Here is a 21,629-nt window from a genome sequence, read left to right on the forward strand (position 1 = left end):
AAGTGACAGCCTGGGAAGGAAATGAGCATCCCTAGATGGAGAATGGGGCGGTGAAGGAGGCGGGTGTCGAAGTGGGGTCAGGGACGAGCCGAGGGAGCAGCTACCCTAGAACAAAGCAGTGAATGTCACCCAAACAAATGGCTGGATTTCACCTTCCCTCCCATCCTTTGATCACCAAACATGGCCCCCCAAAATGGCAGGAGTAATAGATGTTAAGGCCAAAAGGGACCATTGGGTGACCAGCCAGCCTGAGCTCCTGCACAAGTCATAGAAAGTCACCCAGGGATGAGATGAGATTTGTCCTGTCCTGAAGAGAAGCTTATGTTAAGGGAATTCACACCAGTGAAACACCATGGATGTAGAGACAGCAGGACAAACCCATATTGTGCCACACTGCACAGGTGCCATGGGGGGTTGACGCTGGTGCAGCTGGCTCTGGGCTGCTAAATAAATAAATTAATTAATGGAGTTATCCTATCTCCTAGAACTGGAAGGGACCTTGAAAGGTCATCGAGTCCAGTCCCCTGCCTTCACTAGCAGGACCAAGTACTGATTTTGCCCCAGATCCCTAAGTGGCCCCCTCAAGGATTGAACTCACAACCCTGGGTTTAGCAGGCCAATGCTCAAACCACTGAGCTATCCCTCCCCACGTTCCACTTTGTGCCTGTTCCACTTTGTGCCAGTGCCATGTGAGTGAGGAGGATTTGGGTACATCAACATAGCGATACTGCTGGGAATGGCCTCATGGTAGATGGGGCCTAATGGTCTGATGGCGCTCTCCTAAATGTGCTGGGGAAGAAGGGGTCCCAGCCAACAGCAGGATCTCAGCCTGATACAGGGTTGGGTTTGGGAGAACATTGACTACTCCATTTACTGTCAGTCATTGCCCAGGCAGCTCGCACAGTGATCGGTGGGAGAAGAGGACATGCTCTGCTGGCACCACTCTCCCAGCTCAGGGCAGCTCCATGCTACCAGCCTTGACCCTGTTTTCTCTCTATGTCACAGGTTCATCGCCGTTTCCATCCCGCTGAACTACAACCGGCAGCAGATCGACCTGCGGCAGCTGATCCTCATCTCCACCACTTGGATCTTTGCTTTCGCCGTGGCATCCCCGGTCATCTTCGGCCTCAACAACGTCCCAGACAGGGACCCCACCTTGTGTCAGCTGGAGGACAACAACTACATTGTCTACTCCTCCATCTGCTCCTTCTTCATCCCCTGTCCAGTCATGCTGGTCCTCTACTGTGCCATGTTCCAGGGACTCAAGCGGTGGGAGGAGGCCAGGAAGGCAAAGCTGAAGAGCAGCTTGTATGCGGGCGGCAGGAAGCTGTGCTGCCCACCTCCCCTCATGGAGAGGAAGCAGGCCGAGATCAAGCTGCAGGAGCGCAGTCTGTATGACCGCTCCGAGTGCTCTTTCCCCAGGGGGTACGTGATGAACAGTGGCATCCAGACTGTCTCCTACCCTCACCTCAAGTACTCCCACCCAGGACACAAACAGAAACAGGCCAAGATCAATGGCCGTGAGAGGAAGGCTATGAAGGTGCTGCCGGTTGTGGTCGGTGAGTGGATGGTCCTCATTACGTGGATGCTAGAACAGTGGAGGGGGGGAGAGGGTTACACTGGGGCTGGGATTTTCAGAAAGGCTTGGTACATTGGGAGCTGTCTGTGTTTAAAAATTGGTCTCTAATTCAGGTGCTGTCTTGAAAATCTGCCCCCAATTGTTGGCTTTTTTAAGCACCTGTAAATCTGGTCCTGAGTGCAGTTGAAAATCTGGCCCCAGGTGGGCTCTTGTATTTTAACAGGGCTCCAGTAGCCTTCTTCCCACCCACCCTTTAGCCAGGATTAGCACTTGATTGCCTCCGGAACACCTGGACTAAGATCTCACCTGGTGTTTCATGCACACGCCAGGGGAAGGTATGCCCTGCCAGGTGCATTCCTCCTCCTCCTCCCACCCCCACCAAAGTCAGCTTCTTGTGCTGCCCCCTGTGTGGGGTGCAGGGCAGAGCTATGATTTAGCCCTGCAGTTTCGGAGGTTTGATTTGATCATCATGACTAATCGAGCACCTAGAACTAGAAATGAGTCTCTAGCCGTCCTGGCTCAACTGCTGTGACCTGCAATGCAATAAGTGAGGGAAGCAAAGCTGCTCTGACCAGAGGTAATCCTATCTCATCTCCCCTGTCTGAAAATACTCATACTCCCACATGGAAATCCATGCTGGCCTCTCTTGTTATGGCTAATGATGATGCTTATCCTAAAACCTTTACAGCTCTTTAATCTGATAGCTGAAGGCATAGATAGACACTATCTTTTATTGGACCAGCTTCTGTTGGTGAGAGAGACAAGTTTTTGAGCTTACCCAGAGCTCTTCTTCAGGTCTGAGAAAGGGGAACTCCCAGCATCACAGCAAAACACAAGGTGGGACAAATTGTTTAGCATAAGTAGTTGGCACATATTGTAAGGCACCATTCAGGGTAGAGTGGTCCATTAACACCTCCGCAGTCAGAGGACAAAAAGAGAGGGTTAGTGGGTTACAGATTGTTGTAATAAACCATAAATCCAGTGTCTCTGTTCAGTCCATGAAGGCCAGGGCTACACTACAGATATTTATTGATAGAACCATGTCGCTCAGGGGTGTGAAAAATCCACATCCCTGAGTGACGTACTTATACCAGTCAAATCCCCGATATAGAACTTCTCCCATTAACATAGCTACCGCCTCTTGGGGAGGTAGATTAACTGTGCCGCCAGGAGCGTCTTCACTTAAAATGCTGCATCAGTTCCTACGCACTGCTGTAGCGCTTACGTGTAGACCTGCTCTAGCAGAGTAATGAATTTAAGCTCCCAGGCTTGTCTTGTGAAATTGTTGTGCAGGTTTCCTTTGAGGATGAGGGCTGACAGGTCTGATATAGAGGGATCGCTTTGTGAAAAGTGTTCACCTACAGGTGATAGTGTTTGTCTTTTACCCTTTTCTTGTGTGAGTTCATTCGACAGCGCAGTGATTGACTGGCATAGTGAGAGCCCCTGGCTGGAAGCCAGAATAATTCAAACTGGAAATTGACACAGCTTTTTACTACTAAGGAGTGGGGATGTGGTGGAGTCTTTAAATCAGAGTTGGCTTGCTGGCTAAAAGCTTTTGCGGTAGCTCAACCACAAGCTGCTGCTGGGTTTGCTGCAGGAGCCATGAGGTGACGTAGAGAGCTCATGCTAGGCAAGAGATGGTCCTGTTGGGCCTTAAAATCTGTGAATCCCCAAAAGCTAATGACTCAAGGGCCTTTTCTGCCCTTATTTGTCTCCTTGGAGGCTTTTCTGTCACGTGAGGACTAAATGCTCAGGCATCAGCATCATGACTGTTCACCACATGCTGCAGGAGATACGTTTGGTTCAAGAGCTGTCTCTTATTGACGTGCACTGTACACAAAGGCAGGGATTGGATGATGTAGCAGGACAACTTATTCCATCACTTAGACCATGTCTACACTACCACTTGAGTCAGCAAAACTTGTCACTCAGTGGTGTGAACCCCCCCCCCCGCCCCAAGCGTCAAGTTTCACTGGCATAAGTAGTAGTGTGCACAGCTACAGCCGCTCGTGGAGGTGGTAGTAATTATGTCAACGGGAGAGCTCTCTCCTGTTGCCATAGAGCGGCTACACAAGCGATTGTTCAGCAGTGCGTCTGAATCAGTACAGCTGTGCCGCTGTAAGCTTGCTAGTTTAGACATGGTGTTATTGCTCGGCCTCCTGTCTGGTCACAAGGGCAGGATGCAGGCTGGGGGGTGTGTCCGTACGTCCCTATGGGTCTAGAGCAGAGGTGGGCAAACTTTTTGGCCTGAGGCCACATCGGGGTATGGAAATTGTATGGCGGGCCATCAATGCTCATGAAATTGGGGGTAGGGACACAGGAGGTGGTGCGGGCTCTGGGGTGGGGCCAGAAATGAGGAGTTCAGAGAGAAAGAGGGGGCTCCGGGTTGGGGTACCGGGGGGGAGGTGCGGGCTCTGGGATGGGGAGAGGTTTGGGGTGTAGGAGGGGGCTCCAGGCTGGGACCAATAGGTACAGAGGGTGGGAGGGGGATCAGGGATGGGACAGGCTGTTGGGGCATGGGGGGGTGCGGGCTCTCGGGGGGCTGGGGATGAGGGGTTTGGGGTACAAGGGGGGGTCTGGGCTGGGATCTGGGGGTTTGGAGGGCAGGAGGGGGGATCAGGGCTGTGGCAGGGGATTGGGGCGCAGAGGCAGGCTCAGGGTGCAGGCTTTGGGCGGTGCTTACCGCAAGCAGCTGCCAGAAGCATGGCCCCCGTCCGGCTCCAAGGCACGGCCAGGCGGCTCTGCGCGCTGCCCCGTCCGCAAGCACCACCCCTGCAGCTCCCATTGGCTGGGAATCGTGGAGCCGGGGGGGGGGGGGTGTGTCATGCTGGCTGTTTCCTGGGAGCCGCGCGGTGCGGGACAAGCCTCTGACCCTGCTCCCCGGCTGGAGCTGAGGGCCGGATGTGGCCCACAGGCCGTAGTTTGCCCACCCCTGGTCTAGAGGGTGGGGGTCAGTTTGTTCTTGAAGTAGCTTTCCAGGAAGGCCAGGAGTCCAGCTGTTCTTGTAATTGATCCATGCACAACCAACAGAGAGATTTTGAGTAACTCCATGAGAGTATCACGTACAACTATCTGCAGCAGCACTGAGACCCTCATCACAGGTGTGTCAAAGGGCCACAACGACAGTGGGGTTGCACCCTCTCTCCCCCCACCCCCCCTTAACCCCCCACTGTTCTGTCCTGCATGCTCAAGAAGTCACTGTTGTTAATAACAACAATCTCTCGCTGGTTCAAGAGCACTAGGAGAGAATGTTGACTTTTTAGGCCTTCCAGGCAGCAAAGCTAGGGAACAAAGCCAGGCCCCTGAGAACTGCCAGACCCAATCCACGCACCAGCCTATTGTAATGTTTATGCTCTTCCAACTACCAGATTGTGTGACTCGGATCCTGAAATGCTTTACAGTGATCAGGAAACCAGTTTAAGACTCCAGTTAACTGTAATCAGACTGGCATTACAGGCCCTTTGATTAGCAAAGCATGACTCAGGGTAGTTTTTGTGTCTCAACTATGCAAAACCCGAGCTGAAGGAGGGCCCTCTGGATGGGCTAATGGGCCTTAATCTACAACTTGATGAAGGGGTAGAGCACGGATGGCTGCAATCCAAACCAAGCCAGTGGGTCAGCAGGTCAGATGAGGATTTTTAGTGGAGGAAACTTGGAAGCTGGCACTTCACATGACCTTTGCTAGGGGAAACAGACCTAAGTGCTTCTGTGGCCTCTGTAGGATCTGAGCATCTGCCACACAGTTATGAATTTAAACTACCCTACCTCCAAGGGATGGTAGCGCCTTTGCCAGCTAAGGCACAGAGAGCGATTCAGTGACAAGCCCAGGGTCACACAGGTCCGTTATAGCAGAGCTGGGACTTGAAAGCCACCCTGCTGTGGACCAGGCCAGTGCCTGAGCAGTAAGCCCAGGCTTCCTCCCTCAGCCCATCTACTTGGGGCCTGTTCTGTCCTGCTCATCAGTCACTATAAATGGGGTAAAGTTCAGCCCACCATGAGCGCCTCCCTCTTTGCAGTAAAAGGGCCTGGAAACAGCAAGGCAGCCAGAGCTGGCCCTTTGATCGAAGAGGGTGAAATCCTATCCCCCAAGAGGCTCTGAACTCGGCGCTCTGCAGGAGGGCAGTCTTCAGGGACAGCCGCTTCCCTGCCTTAGGGGCCCTGGAGCACAGCTCCTCTGTGGGGGATGGAGTAACAACAGCTCATCACTTAAAATCCAGTATGTTGTGATGGGGGCAAGTCCTGTCCATCCCTGAGCAGGTGGATACATAGGCCCTTCTCCCTGGAGGGAGGGACTGCCCTAGAGGCTAGTGAAGCCCTAAATTCCTGCTGGTGCAGGATTGCAGAATCAGACACCCTAGGTGGGGGCTGAATAGGGCTGCATTTGATTTTCACTGTCCTGGCAAGCGGAGTGCCAGCCTGCTCATGCATTTCTCTGGCAGTAGAAGCTGGGAAAGCACAGCGGAGGAGTAGGGCATGAGATGAAGTAAGGAGCACGCTTGTTGCATTTGCTAGCACTTCCTGGGATGATTTCACCAAACACAGTGTTGCAACCTCAGGGCCGGTAATTCCTTGTGAAGCAGCCACCATTGCGCTGCTGTAGGTCAGAGGGTGAGCCGCAGAACGTGGTCGCGTTCCTCCTGTTACAGCGAGAGAAATATACTGCCTATTGACACAGGTGTGTGTAATACATTCAGCAGCTACCACCAAAACATCCCACCCCCTACCACAGGTAAAAAGCTGTGCTTAGATACTGCCGCACAGCTCCCCCGTGCAATCTCAGGCTGTGTTGCCAAGGGCAGTATCTGCCCTCTAGTTTCCACGCTTGTTCCACCTTTTCACCTGCCCTCATTCAACCCACGCATCTAGTCAAAGTGTTGAGTTGTTTCTGTGAGGAGAAACTGACAATGGAGGCAGGGAGTCCTTTGATGCTCTTGGGTTTATTACAAACAACAGACAAAGTCCCGTTTGCCTGAACACGAGAGAGCTTCTTTGCTTGCAGTCCAAAGCCTCTTTAGTCAGGCCTGGTCTACACTACGAGTTTAGGTCGACTTTAGCCGCGTTAAATCGACTTAAGCCTGGACACGTTTACACGACGAAGCCCTTTCTTTCGACTTAAAGGGCCCTTTAAACCGGTTTCTTTACACCACCTCGACGAGGGGATTAGCGATAAAATCGGCCTTAGGGGGGTCGGAATTGGGTTAGTGTGGACGGAATTCGACATTATTGGCCTCCGGGAGCTATCCCACAGTGCTTCATTGTGACCGCTCTGGACAGCACTCTCATCTCAGATGCACTGGCCAGGTAGACAGGAAAAGCCCCGCGAACGTTTGAATTTCATTTCCTGTTTGCTCCGCGTGGAGAGCACAGGTGACCATGCAGAGCTCATCAGCACAGGTAACCGTGATGGAGTCCCAGTCCCAGTCCCAGGATCGCAAAAGAGCTCCAGCCTGGACCGAACGGGAGGTACGGGATCTGCTCGCCATCTGGGGAGATGAAGCAGTGCTGGCCGAACTCCGAAACAGTAAAAGAAATGGCAAAACATTAGAAAAGATCTCCAAGGCCATGAAGGACAGAGGCCATAACAGGGACGCACAGCAGTGCCGCGTGAAAATTAAGGAGCTACGGCAAGCCTACCACAAAGCCAGAGACACAAACGGAAGGTCCGGGGCTGAGCCGCAAACATGCCGCTACTACGAGGAGCTGCATGCCATTCTAGGGGGTGCAGCCACCACTAGCCCAAGCGTGTGCTATCAGTCCCTCGCTGGAAACAGGGAAGCGGGTTCAGCGGACGAGGAAGATGAGGATGGAGAGAACATCATAGATAGCTCACAGCAGCAAGGAAGCGGAGAAACCAGTTTCCCCAACAGCCAGGATATGTTTGTCACCCTGGACCTGGAAGCAGTAACCCCCAAACTCACCCAAGACCCTGTGGGCACACAGGGGACCTCTGGTGAGTGTACCTTTGTAAATATTACACATGGTTTAAAAACAAGCGTGTTTAATGATTAATGATTAATTTGCCCTGGCAATCGCGGCCAGTACAGCTAATGGAAAAGTCTGTTAACGTGTATGGGGATGGAGCGGAAATCCTCCAGGGACATCTCCAGAAAGCTCTCCTTCATGTACTCCCAAAGCCTTTGCAAAAGGTTTCTGGGGAGGGTTGCCTTATCCCGTCCGCCATGGTAGGACACTTTACCACGCCAGGCCAGTAGCACGTAGTCTGGAATCCTTGCATAACAAAGCATGGCAGCGTATGGTCCCGGTGTTTGCTGGCATGCAGACAACATCCATTCCTTATCGCTCTTTGTTATCCTCAGGAGAGTGATATCATTCACGGTCACCTGGTTGAAATGGGGCGATTTTATTAAGGGGACATTCAGAGGTGCCCCTTCCTGCTCTGCTGAACAGAAATATTCCCCGCTGTTAACCACGCGGTGGGGGGGAGGGGTGAAGTGACCATCCCAGAGAATTGGGTGTGTGGGGGAGGGGAGTTAGTTGGGTTTGTGCTGCATGTTAAACCTGAAACCGCAGCCCCTCCTTTTACATTGCAAACCCATTTTAAATGGCCAATCCAACGGGTGCTTGGTATGGTTAATGAGAGCAGTACTGTTTTAAACCATCCCCACTTGTTAACAAGGTTAAAAAAGCCAAAAGACTGTGTCTTACCATGGCTGCCTGCAAGCTGAAATCTGTGGCCTGGCACTGCGTGAGTGATCTCTCACACCAAACCGGCAGGCCCTCAATATAAGAGGAAAAATGCGACCTTGTAACGAAAGCACATGTGCTGTGTGATGTGAACAGCAAAATCTAACATGAAAGAGTGTACCCATTGTTCTCAAAAATGTATCTTTTTTAAACAACTCTCCCTTCTCCTCCACCAGCTGCAAATGTTTCACCTTCACAGAGGCTAGTGAATATTCGAAGAAGGAAGCGAAGGACGCGTGACGAAATGTTCACTGAACTACAGACTGCCTCCCACGCTGACAGAGCACAGCAGAATGCGTGGAGGCAGTCAATGACTGATTTTAAAAAAGCCCAATATGAGCGAGAGGACAGGTGGCGGGCTGAAGAGGAGAAGTTGCGTGCTCAAGAGGAGAAGTTGCGTGCTGAAACGCGGGCTGAAGAGGAGAAGTGGCGTCAACTTGTACTCATAAAGCAAGAGTCGATGCTCCGGCTGCTGGAGCATCAAAGTGAGATGCTCCTGCGTATGGTTGAGCTGCAGGAAAGGCAGCAGGAGCAGAGACCGCCGCTACAGCCCCTCTGTAACCAACAGCCCTCCTCCCCAAGTCCCATTGCCTCCTCACCCAGACGCCCAAGAACACGGTGGGGGGGCCTCCGGCCACCCAATCACTCCAGCCTACATGATTTCCAGTGCAATAAGTTTTAAAGTTTTAAAGTGCAGTGTGTCCTTTTCCTTCCCTCCTCCCCCACCCATCCCGGGCTACCTTTGCAATTATCCCCCTAGTTGTGTGCTGCTTCCCTCCTCCCCCACCCATCCCGGGCTACCTTTGCAATTATCCCCCTAGTTGTGTGCTGAATTAATAAAGAATGCATGAATGTGAAGTAACAATGACTTTATTGCCTCTGCAAGTGGTGCTTGAAGAGGGGAGGGTAGGGGAGGGTGGGGTGCTTGGTTTACAGGGTAGTAGAGTTAACCGGGTGGGTGGGGGGGCTGCGATTTCATCAAGGAGAAACAAACAGAAGTTTCACACCGTAGCCTGGCCAGTCACAAAACTAGTTTTCAAAGCCTCTCTGATGCGCACCGCGCCCTGCTGTGCTGCTCTAACCGACTTGGTGTCTGGCTGCGCGTAATCAGCGGCCAGGCGATTTGCCTCTACCTCCCACCCCGCCATAAATGTCTCCCCCTTACTCTCACAGATATTGTGGAGCGCACAGCAAGCAGCAATAACAATGGGGATATTCTTTTCGCTGAGGTCACAGCGAGTCAGTAAGCTGCGCCAGCGCGCTTTTAAACGCCCAAATGCACATTCCACCACCATTCGGCACTTGCTCAGCCTGTAGTTGAACAGGTCCTGACTCCTGTCCAGGCTGCCTGTGTACGGCTTCATGAGCCATGGCATTAAGGGGTAGGCTGGGTCCCCAAGGATCACAATAGGCATTTCAACATCCCCAATGGTTATTTTCTGGTCCGGGAAGAAAGTCCCTTCCTCCAGCTTTCGAAACAGAAGAGAGTGCCTGAAGATGCGAGCATCATGTACCCTTCCCGGCCAGCCCACGTTGATGTCGGTGAAACGTCCCTTGTGATCCACCAGGGCTTGCAGCAGCATTGAAAAGTACCCCTTGCGGTTTATGTACTCGGTGGCTTGGTGCGCCGGTGCCAAGATAGGGATATGGGTTCCGTCTATTGCCCCACCACAGTTTGGGAATCCCATTGCAGCAAAGCCATCCACTATGTCCTGCACGTTTCCCAGAGTCACTACCCTTGATATCACCAGGTCTCTCATTGCCCTGGCAACTTGGATCACAGCAGTCCCCACAGTAGATTTGCCCACTCCAAATTGATTCCCGACTGACCGGTAGCTGTCTGGCGTTGCAAGCTTCCACAGGGCTATCGCCACTTGCTTCTCAACTGTGAGGGCTGCTCTCATCCTGGTATTCTGGCGCTTCAGGGCAGGGGAAAGCAAGTCACAAAGTTCCATGAAAGTGCCCTTACGCATGCGAAAGTTTCGCAGGCACTGGGCATCATCCCAGACCTGCAACACGATGCGGTCCCACCAGTCTGTGCTTGTTTCCCGGGCCCAGAATCGGCGTTCCATGGCATGAACCTGCCCCAGTAACACCATGATTTCCACATTGCTGGGGCCTGTGCCTTGTGAGAGGTCCATGTCAATTTCCTCATCACTATCGTCGCCGCGCTGCAATCGCCTCCTCCTCCTCCTCAGCTGGTCCTGGTTTTGCTCTGGCATGTCCAGGCTCTGCATATACTCCAGGACAATGCGCGTGGTGTTCATAGTGCTCATAATTGCCGCGGTGATCTGAGCGGGATCCATGATCCCAGTGATAGCTATGGCGTCTGGTCTGAAAAAAGGCGCGAAACTAGTATCTAAAGACCAGGGGAAGAAGGGAGGGAGGGAGGGGCGAGTGATGACATAGCGTACAGGTACAGGGAATTAAAATCAAGAAAGGTGGCTGTGCATCAGGGAGAAATACAAACAACTGTCACACAGAATGCCCCCCCCCCCCAAGATAGAACTCATAAGCCTGGGTTTAGCGGGCCGTTGATTTGACGGAGGAAGGGGGGAAGGAAATGAATACAGAACAAATCTATTTTTTACATCTTAAGACGACAGTGCAGCATGACTGATAGCCCTTGGCATTTTCTGGGTGCTTGGTAGCAATGTAACCCTACGTGTGCCAGCCACATCTCTGCCAGCACCCAGATCGCCCTCGGCCTTTTCTGGGTGCTTAGCAGACAATACTTGGCAGAAAATAGTATACTACGACTGGTAGCCATCATCGTCCAACGAGGACGGTTAAAGGCAGTAGCCAGAAGGATCGGTAAAGGCGCTCAGGCTACAATAATCTATGAGCATTTCAGGCAACCTGTAAATTTGTCCGACGAGGACGGTTACCAGTCGTAATAAATCATCTACTGCCAAAAGGAAAGGGGCTGGTGCAATGCAGCCCTACGGCTGCCAGCCCCACAGCTACCAGCATCCCGATCGCCGATGAAGGCTACCACTCATGCTGCACCGTCTACCGCCAAAAGGCAGTAAGCTGCTGCTGCTGTTTAGCAATGCAGTCCCACGTTTGCCGGCACCCGGAAGACATATGGTGACGGTGAGCTGAGCTGAGCGGGCTCCATGCTTGGCGTGGTATGTTGTCTGCACAGGTAACCCAGGTAAAAAGGCGCAAATCTATTGTCTGCCGTTGCTGTGACGGCAGGGGAGGGGCCTGACGCAATGTACCCAGAACCCCCCGCGGCACTGCTTTGCATCATTCGGGCATTGCGATCTCAACCCATAATTCCAATGGGCGCCGGAGACTCCGGGAACTGTGGGATAGGTACCCATAGTGCAATGCGCCGGAAGTCGACGCTAGCCTCGGTACTGTGGACGCGGTACGCCGACTTCATGCACTTAGAGCATTTTATGTGGGGACACACACAATCGGCTGCATAAAACCGGTTTCTATAAAACCGGCTTCTATAAATCCGACCTAATTTTGTAGTGTAGACAAGCCCTCAGCACCAGAGCAGAAGCCCCTTTTCCAGACTTCTGTCAGGGTCACACAGTGTGTGACACACACCCTGCTTCTCCAGTCTGTTCTTTCGCTTCTACTCCCCCTACCCCCCAACAGTACCCAGCAAACCACTCTGCCCAGGAGAGCAGAACTGGACAGTCTTGCGTCTGCCTGTGGTTGGGGGCTGGAGACTGCTATTTCAATCACACACATTCTGAATGAAAGGCAGCAGTTACACTCAACCTGTAACCACAAGGTTGAACCCAATACCCTAATACTTATTTTCCTCTAGGCTGTGGGTTCTCAACTTGGGGGTCATGACAAAGTCAGTGGGTCTTAACCATCCTGCAATGGAAAAGGTTGAAAACCCCTGCACTAGGTGATTGATTGGTATCCCCCCCTTTTGATGTGCAAGTTGATGCTGATCTGTGCCTGTAATGATGCAGGAAGAGATGGCTAGAGAGGTTGCTTAATGCTTGTCCTGGTTCCCACTTCCTCCATTTATGTCTGTGTATATGTCTCTCTTTCCATCTCTGTAACGCCTTCTTTAGCCCCCAAACCCTACTAAGCCAGACAGGTGCATGGCAATTCTCTAATAGCACAATACAATCTCAGGTCTTGGCTACACTTGCAGATGTACAGCACTGTGAGTTAAACCTGACTTCGTGCAGCTGAGTAGGGAAAGCGCTGCAGTCTGTCCACATTGATAGCTGCCCAGCGCACTGTCGTGGCCACATTTGCGGCAATTGCAGCGCTATTGGGAGCGGTGCATTATGGGCAGCTATCCCACAGAGCACCTTTTCCCATTCTGGTGCCGTGGGTTGTGGGAAGGGGGCGTGGGTGCAGGGGATTCTGGGTCCTGTCCCAATGCCCCGTGATGCATCTCTTCGCATCCCAGAAATCCCTTTGTTTCCGTCCACCTTTGGCGCCATCTTTCAACGGTTTCTGTGCAGCGAGATCTGTCTGCGGGAAATGGAGTCCGAACTGCTGAGGCGTATGCTGATGAGTCTCGCCAGCACGTCACGTTTGGCTGTCGAACTATTCCTTAAGATCCAAAGTGACAGTGAGAGTGAGGGTGAGGAGTCCGATGATGCTATCGAGCCGCGTAACGCGTACAACACGAAATTGCTTGTGGCATTCACGGACATGCTCAGCACCGTGGAACGCCGCTTTTGGGCTCGGGAAACAAGCACCAAGTGGTGGGATCACATAGTCATGGAAGTCTGGGATGACAAGCAGTGGCTGCAGAACTTTCGGATGAGAAAAGCCACTTTCATTGGACTGTGTGAGGAGCTTGCCCCCACCCTGCGGCGCAAGGACATGAGCTTGAGAGCTGCCCTGCCAGTGGAGAAGCGGGTGGCTATTGCAATCTGGAAGCTGGCAACTCCAGACAGCTACCGGTGGGTCGCAAACCAGTTTGGAGTGGGAAAGTCGACCGTTGGAATCGTGTTGATGCAAGTTTGCAAGGCCATTAATCGCATCCTACTCAGAAGAACCGTGACTCTGGGTAATGTGCAGGAAATAGTGGATGGCTTTGCACAAATGGGGTTCCCTAACTGTGGAGGGGCGATAGATGGGACGCACATTCCTATTCTGGCACCACCCCACCTAGGATCCGAGTACGTTAATCGGAAGGGGTATTTCTCTATGGTTCTCCAGGCGCTTGTGGATCACCGTGGGCGTTTCATTGACATTAACACATGCTGGCCCGGAAAGGTGCATGACGCACCTATCTTTCGGAACACTTGGCTGTTCAGGAAGATGCAGGCCGGGACTTTTTTCCCAGAGCGGAAGATCACGGTAGGGGAAGTTGAAATGCCCATTGTGATCCTTGGAGATCCCGCTTACCCGTTAATGCCGTGGCTCATGAAACCCTACACAGGGAGCCTTGACAGCAGCAAGGAACGGTTCAGCTACAGGCTGAGCCGGTGCTGAATGACTGTGGAGTGTGCCTTTGGCCGTTTAAAGGGCCGCTGGCGATCTCTGTATGGGAAGCTGGACTTGGCCAAAAACAGCATCCCCGCAGTTATATCCGCGTGCTGTGCCCTCCATAATATTTGTGAAGGGAAGGGTGAAAGCTTCACTCAGGCATGGACCTCCGAGGTTCAACACCTCGAGGCTGAATTTGCACAGCCAGAGAGCAGGGCTATTACAGGGGCCCAGCGCAGGGCTGCAAGGATTAGGGATGCCTTGAGGGAGCAATTTAAGGCTGAAAACCAGCAGTGATATCTGGTGCCCTGCACGGGAGTGAAGTGCAGTAGTTCCAATCTTTAGGAATCAGTGTCTGCTTAGCAGACAAGCAGACTTGCAGTGCCTGTTTATTTCCTGGGCTAAGGAGTCTTTTACTTTATGCAATAATAAAGAATGTTTTCAAAGCCAAAGAATCCATTTATTGAAAAGAAAAAAAAAAAATTTTATTGAAAAGAAACAAGGGGGTGGAGTGGGGAACGGTACAATCACAGATTCGCGTATGTCCTGTCTGGTGTGCTGTGTAGTGAGTGCTGCACTTCAGGATAGCTATACTGCATGGTGATGGGGGTTGAGTGTAGAGGGTAAGGGTCGTGCTTTTCAGGGCTGGGTGGTGAAGATACTGGTGTTGGAGGCAGCGGGTGGCGTGAAGAACACGGAAGTTGGGGAAAGTGGGTTGGAGGTGACAGTGGGGCACAACGGAAAGAGTTTTGGGACAAGGGCTGTAGGGGGGTGGCGTTTGCGGTACTGTTCCTCTTTCTGCATGGCTACCAGCTCCTGGATAGCATCTGCTTGGCGCTCCAGGATGCTTATGAGCCTATCAGTGCTTTGCTGTCGGTGCGTGGTGCTTTGCCACCGGTGCGCTGCGTTTTCCTGGCGGATCCTGCTTTCTCTCTCCCTCCAGTCCTGTGCTTTCTCATTCTCTTTAATAGATTGCCGCATCACTTCTTGCAGCATGTCGTCTTTGCAGTCTCTGAGCAGGCGATAAGAGGGACGGCTGAGGTCTCAAGGTTGATGCAGCTGTATAGGCAAAATGCAACATTTAACAGAGGCAGCATTGTTTATACCAGACAGAGTAATGATTCCCCCCGCACTTAAGGAGTAGAAAACACACAGGGTCTACACAATAGCATAATTTTCCCGTCCAAAACAGCGCACACATATCCCACGGGAGCCTCAAAATGGTGAGTAAGGGGGACTGATTGTTTCAGGGCTGCACTGTCCTCTGGGTTTCTGTGCCTTGGGGAGAGCCAACAGCTTCAGGGGGCACCTACACTGAACACTGTCCCAACATTTTCCACAGGAGTTCATCCTGGACGATATCTCGCTGCTGGGAAGCAAGGGAGGGTCTTCTACTGCAATGCGTCTTCCGCCCTGGCCCATATGCAGCTTGCCTGTGTGCAGCAATGGTCCCCTCGCGGCACAGTGGCGCGGACACGTTAGCCTGGCTGGGACAAGGACCACGGTGGCTCTCCCGATAAACCTGCGCAAGCGCATTGCACACGTTCTGGATGAGACATTCGAGGAGATTACCGAGGCCAATTACCGCGATGTGAAACCACATCAATGCACTATTCCGCATCTAGGCATGCATGCCTAACCCTCCTTTCCCAAAGAGCCTGCACCGAAAAAATTCCTTCCTGAAAAAAAAACCCGCTTACCGGGAACCTGCTCTTCTGTTTGTCCTCCACCAAGTACCGGCCGCTGCGACTGGCTACCTTCCTCCTGGCTCGAGAAGAGCTCCTGGCTGCATGGCTCCAGGGATTCCGGGGTGTCTCCATCCGGCCCACCACCATCACTCCCGTTTTCCTCCTCCTCTTCCTCCTCCCCCCCCCCCCCGGCTCTGAAGTGTCCATGGTGGTGCTAGGAGTGGAGGTGGGGTTAACCCCAAGTATCGCATCCAGCTCTTTGTAGAATCGGCAGGTCGCAGGAGGAGCACCCAAGCGGCCGTTTGCGTCGCGGGATTTGCGGTAGGCACTCCGCAGCTCCTTCACTTTAATCCTGCACTGCAGGGCGTCCCGGTCATGGCCCCTTTCCATCATGTCCTTTGATACCTTCCCGTAGGTATCGTAGTTCCTACGGCTGGAGCGCAGCTGGGACTGTACAGCTTCCTCCCCCCAAACACTGATGAGGTCCAGCAACTCGCCATTGCTCCATGCTGGGGCTCGCTTGGCGCGTGGAAGCATGGTCACCTGGAAAGATTCGCTGATAGCACTCCACACCACGCCGGGCTGAGCAAACAAGAAGGGGATTTTTAAAATTCCTGGGGAATGTAAAGAGTCGGTCACATGGTTGGTTACCTGAGGCCAGGGCAGTAGAGTTTGAACTGATGACCAGAGTGGTTAGAACAGGCATTGTGGGATACTGCGGAATAATTCTGGAGGCCATTCACAGCGCATTGGGCGGCCATACTGGTGCCGCAGCGCTGCAGCGGCAGCGCTGCACTCGCTATTCCTCTCGGAGAGGTGGAGTACATGCAGCGCTGCAACCACGGAGATACAGCGCTGCAAATGCCTTGCCAGTGTGGACGGGGAGTGAGTTACAGCGCTGGGGGCGGCTTTACAGCGCTGCAACTCGCAAGTGTAGCCAAGGCCACAGGCTCTCATGCTCTTTAGATGTTGGCTCACCTGCTCTGTTGTCTGTATCAATACTATACCCAGAGGGTACAGTCTGTAATCTGTCTTTGACAATCATGCCTAGACCTCATGGTACAGACACGCTGTAAGAGACACCCTCCCGCTATTTGTGTCTTGAGAGGAACTATTTCACAGAGAAATGAAGTGACTTGGGCCAGGTCTCCTCATTTAGCCTGTGACCCCTCCACTGGGTTACACAGCCTCATCTATCAACCCACGATCTACCTATACCACCCCACTCCATCCCATGGTACTTGTGTGCAGTGTCTGACGTTGCTGTCTGTTCTCTTTCACAGGCGCTTTCCTCTTCTGCTGGACACCCTTCTTTGTAGTACACATAACAAGAGCCCTGTGCAAATCCTGCACCATCCCCAGTCAGGTCATCAGCATTGTCACCTGGCTGGGCTACGTCAACAGTGCCCTTAACCCCATCATCTACACCATCTTCAACACAGAGTTCAGGAAATTCTTCCGCAAAGCTTTGCACGTCTTCTGCTAAGGTTGGCACCTGTTGGAGTCAGGGAGGAACTGAAGCACAGGGCACAGCAGGGAGTAAAGATGACCCAGTGTTGGTTTTTTTTGTATAGTTCATTAAAGTTTGATTTCTTGCTACGTTCCTGTGTTTTACACTTTTCCCATGCACACTGAAAGCACAACAGCCTGCCCCAATCCTGGGAGGAATTGTCCATGGAGTCTAGTACCCACGGCCTGATGCACTTGTTAATATGCGTGAATAAAAATTGGGCCTCTGGTCAGTTTGCAGTGTAAAGATCTGGAAGGTGCCAAAAGAGAGAGACTATGTAACAGCCAAAGTGGCCTATGGTCTGTTGTTCTCGCTCTTCCACTAGCCAATGCCTGATACTTCAGAGGAAGACGTGAGACTGGCACACGGTGCCTCTCCATACCCTTGGGGGAAGACAATTGAGAGGGGTCTAATGTCTTCCTACACCCCCTTTGCTTTGATGGCTACCCCAGCATCCTGGTGGATAGACATTAAAGTGCACTGGCCCCATGGCGCTCACTGTAGCATTTAGCAAGTTGACCAGGTGACCTACTGTAGAGGGAAGGAGGTGCAAGTTTAAATACTAACAGATTAGCGTCCCCTATTGGCACTGCTGCAGTGTGACTCAGTGGGGATTATGTACTGATCAGGGAAATAGTGGAAAGTGCAGGTTCATGTGTTAGAGCACAAGAGAAAATATTTTAAACCCTGATGATTGCCATATCGATTAAACCATTCTGCTAAGTACTCCTTGCTCCTCGGGAGTGTAGTTAGTGCCCCTGCTGTGCCAAGTGTGAAGCTGGCCAAGTGCAGAGCAAGGTGAATGCTACTCTCCCTTAAAAGCGACAGAGCTACTGCTCCCCTGGAGAAATCCTGGCCCCCTCTGGCTCTCTGCTACATTGGGGCCCTCCAGCCCCACTGCACTGGGACAGGCCTCCAAGGCAGATTCTTAGCCACACTGTGAAACTATCTGCTTTGTTGCAGCCAGCATCCATCCATCCAATCACAGATTCTCCTGCCAATTTCAGGGCAGACTGTCAAGAAGCAGAGCAGGGACCTCAAACTGGTTGTATGTTCTATAATTACTTGTTATGGGGTTGGTGAAATGTGTGAACTCCTAACGCACTTTAACAGTCCTACTATGGTGTCACAGACACTCCTTGCACTTTCCACTCTATTTTGCTACCCAGGCAAGCTGGCCTTAGTAATAGACACCAAAGATCACAAAATAGTCAAGTTACTCCCAGTCCCAAAGGACCAGTCACTTACCCCAGGTCAACTGAACTCAAACCAAAGACAATGCCTGTAGCCAGCCTGGTAAATAAACTAACAAAAGATTAAAAGAAAAGAAATTATAGTTATTACAAGGTTAAAGCAGGCAAACATATATACTAGGGCTATCAAGCGATTAATCACGATTAAACAATAATAGAATACCATTTATTTAAATATTTTTGGATGTTTTCTATATTTTCAAATATATTGATTTCAATTACAACACAGAACACAAAGTGTACAGTGCTCACATTTTTTATTACAAATATTTGCACTGTAAAAAACAAAAATATTTTTCAATTCACCTCATACAAATACTGTAGTGCAGTCTCTTGATCATGAAAGCCGAACTTACAAATGTAGAATTATGTACAAAAAATAACTGCATTCAAAAATAAAAGTGTAAAACTTTACAGCCTACAAATCCACTCAGTCCTACTTCTTGTTCAGCCAATCAATAAGAGAAACAAGTTTGTTTACATTTACAGGAGATAATGCTGCCCGCTTCTTATTTACATCACATGAAAGTGAGAACAGGCATTCTCATGGCACTTCTGCAGCCGGCATTACAAGGTATTTACGTGCCAGACATGCTAAACATTTGTATGCCTCTTCATGCTTCAACCACTGTTCCAGAGGACATGTTTCCATGCTGATGATGCTTTAAAAAAAAAAAAAAAGCGTCAATTAAATTTGTGACTGAACTCCTTGGAGGAGAATTGTATGTCTCGTGCTCCATGGTTTTACCCGCATTCTGACATATATTTTGTGTTACGGTAGTCTTGGATGACGACCCAGTGTATGTTGCTTAAGAACACTTTCACTGCAGATTTGACAAAACACAAAGAAGGTTCCAATATCAAATTTCTAAAGATAGCTACAGCACTCAACCCAAGGCTTAAGAATCTGAAGGGCCAAACTGTGGAGCATGTTTTCAGAAGTCTTAAAAGAGCAACACGCTGATGCAGAAATTACAGACCCGGAACCACCAAAAAAATAAATCAACCTTCTGATGGTGGCATCTGACTCAAATAATGAAAATGAACATGCGTCGGTCCGCACTGCTTTGGATTATTATCGAGCAGAACCCGTCATCAGCATGGACGCATGTCCTCTGGAATGGTGGTTGAAACATGAAGGGACATATGAATCTTTACCGCATCTGGCACATAAATAGCTTGCGACGCTAGCTACAACAATGCCATGCAAACGCTGGTTCTCACTTTCAGGTGACGTAAACAAGAAGTAGGTAGCATTATCTCTTGTAAATGTAAACAAACTTGTTTCTCTTATCGATTGGCTGAACAAGAATTAGGACTGAGTGGATTTGTAGGCGCTAAAGTTTTATATTTTGTTTTTTTGAGTGCAGTTATGTAACAAAAAAAAAAATCTACATTTGTAAGTTGCACTTTCACAATAAAGAGATTGCACTACAGTACTTGTATGAGGAGAATTGAAAAATACTATTTCTTTTGTTTGTCATTTTTACAGTTCAAATATTTGTAATATAAAGTGAGGAGTGTACACTTTGTATTCTGTGTTGTAATTGAAATCAATATATTTGAAAATGTAGAAATACATCAAAAATATTTAATAAATTTTAATTGGTATTCTATTGTTTAACAGTGCGATTAATCACGATTAATTTTTTTAGTTAATTGTGTGAGTTAACTGCGATTAATCAACAACCCTAATATATACACAAATGAGTTACAGTCTATGGTTCCAAAAGGTGACAGAGTTGCAGTAATCCATCAGCTCTGCATGTCTTTTAGGGCTGACTGTGGGGATCTCTGCTTCGGTTTTGTAGCTCCAGCTCTGTGAGAGTCCAAACAGCAAAAAGCTGACAAGAAAATTTTCCTCTCTTTATTTGTATTGCCTTCTGCAAGAATTCAAGCTGATGGGACGAGCCCTTTTGCACCTCTCTCTTCATGGGTGTGATGTCCCAAAATGACCCATTCAGTTTTGATGGGCAGGAGACAATCGCGTCTGACTGGGTTCATAGTTACAAAGCAAAAATTTAAATATGTTATAGCATGTGATAAAGACATTATAAGTGAGATTAATGCATGCAGCAACTTACAAGCATATCAAGGTCTAAACACACTAACATACTAACACATGAGTGAAACAGACTAGTTTCCAGCAATGCATTCTTCAGTGCTTAGATGAGGCCTGAAGCCTTGGCAAGAGCTGGCACCTGGTCTTCCAGCCTCACTCAAGGTTTCTGACAGGAGATAAAACATGAAAAAGAGCAACATCAGATTCAACACAGCCCACATACTGCAGTGTCAGGGAGCTGTGCCCTAGCAAACAGAGCTCCAGGTGAGGAGCCAGGACCAGGCCAGTTCTAATCCCAGTTCTGTCACTGATTTACACTGACACACCCCTTATGGGGGCCTGATTTGGCAGAGATGTTGAGCAGCCCAAGTTCTCCTTTGAACTTGATGGGAGCTTCAGGTGTTCAACACCACTGAAAACTGGATCACAATTACCTCTCGATACCTTGACTTCCCCAGCTGTGAAAGGGGGAGAATCCTTGTTACCTCACTGGAGGCAGGGGGAGTGGAGAGTGTGTGTGCATGTGTGAGTGATGATTATAAATGCTGAGCATTAGGATCTGGGCACTGAAAATGAAATAAAAGGGAGAACAAACAAAATACAAGTGCTCTGCTTCTGTGAGACGAGGGAATTGCCCTGCCCCAGAGAGAGGATTTTAGTCAGACAGTACCACAGCCATCAGACTGTTGCATATGAAGCTGTTAAATGCTTTGCGTTTCATTAGACTCCAGATGTTCATTTCCCCCTAAACTCTCACAGCTGGATTTTCCATTCTTTCTAATGAGCTCCTGAAATACTAAGCAAACTCTCTGATGAGAGGGACCCTGCTGCTTCCTGACAAATGCACAGGGGTGGTAAGTAGTGGAGGAAAGCCAATTTGCAGGCTAGCTAAAGCTCCTTTCTAATTAGCTGTCGTCTTTGCAAAGAGGGCCAGGCTCAGCGATAAACCAATGATCTCATTTTTATAACAGATTACCCTAGGGCTTACTCCCAACACAGTCAGTCCCCGAAAAGTTTCTTTTTATGCCATATACATATCAGGACTGTCACATCTGGTCTCCTCTGCCTTTGCTGGAGTGTCTTGGAGATTCATTGGGCAAATTCACACCCTAATGGAAGGGGCTAGGAGCACTGAACACTTAATGCAGACTAGTGTTAATTAGGCATTGGAGTTAAATGGACATTAAGGTTTTACGTCTCACTGAAAGCAGCAGCCCCTCTCAAAGGCTACCCCATCAAGCTGTCATGAATTTATGAGCTCCCTGAGTTTAATTCATGATGCAGAAAGCCTTGTCTAGACTCGCACTTTCACCAATGCTGGCACTGGTTCAGCTGACGTGGAGGTAGCATAAAATTCCCATTAGGGGGAAAGTTGGAGAAGACTTCCCCTATGTCATAGGGGATC

General features: G+C 50.3%; 1 protein-coding gene across 1 annotated transcript in view; it reads left to right on the forward strand.

Moving 5' to 3' along the window:
• Positions 1 to 16,885, forward strand: part of DRD4 (dopamine receptor D4) — a 40,919-nt gene extending 24,034 nt beyond the window's left edge. Inside the window, exons 3-4 of the mRNA XM_065404077.1 lie at positions 1,006 to 1,559; positions 16,683 to 16,885. Of these exons, the coding sequence (XP_065260149.1) occupies positions 1,006 to 1,559; positions 16,683 to 16,885 (757 nt within the window). The remainder of the gene's footprint in view (positions 1 to 1,005; positions 1,560 to 16,682) is intronic.
• The last annotated feature ends 4,744 nt before the right edge of the window (positions 16,886 to 21,629 follow it).

The sequence above is a fragment of the Emys orbicularis genome, chromosome 4, assembly GCF_028017835.1.
Source record: "Emys orbicularis isolate rEmyOrb1 chromosome 4, rEmyOrb1.hap1, whole genome shotgun sequence".
In the NCBI taxonomy this organism is placed as follows: Eukaryota; Metazoa; Chordata; order Testudines; family Emydidae; genus Emys; species Emys orbicularis.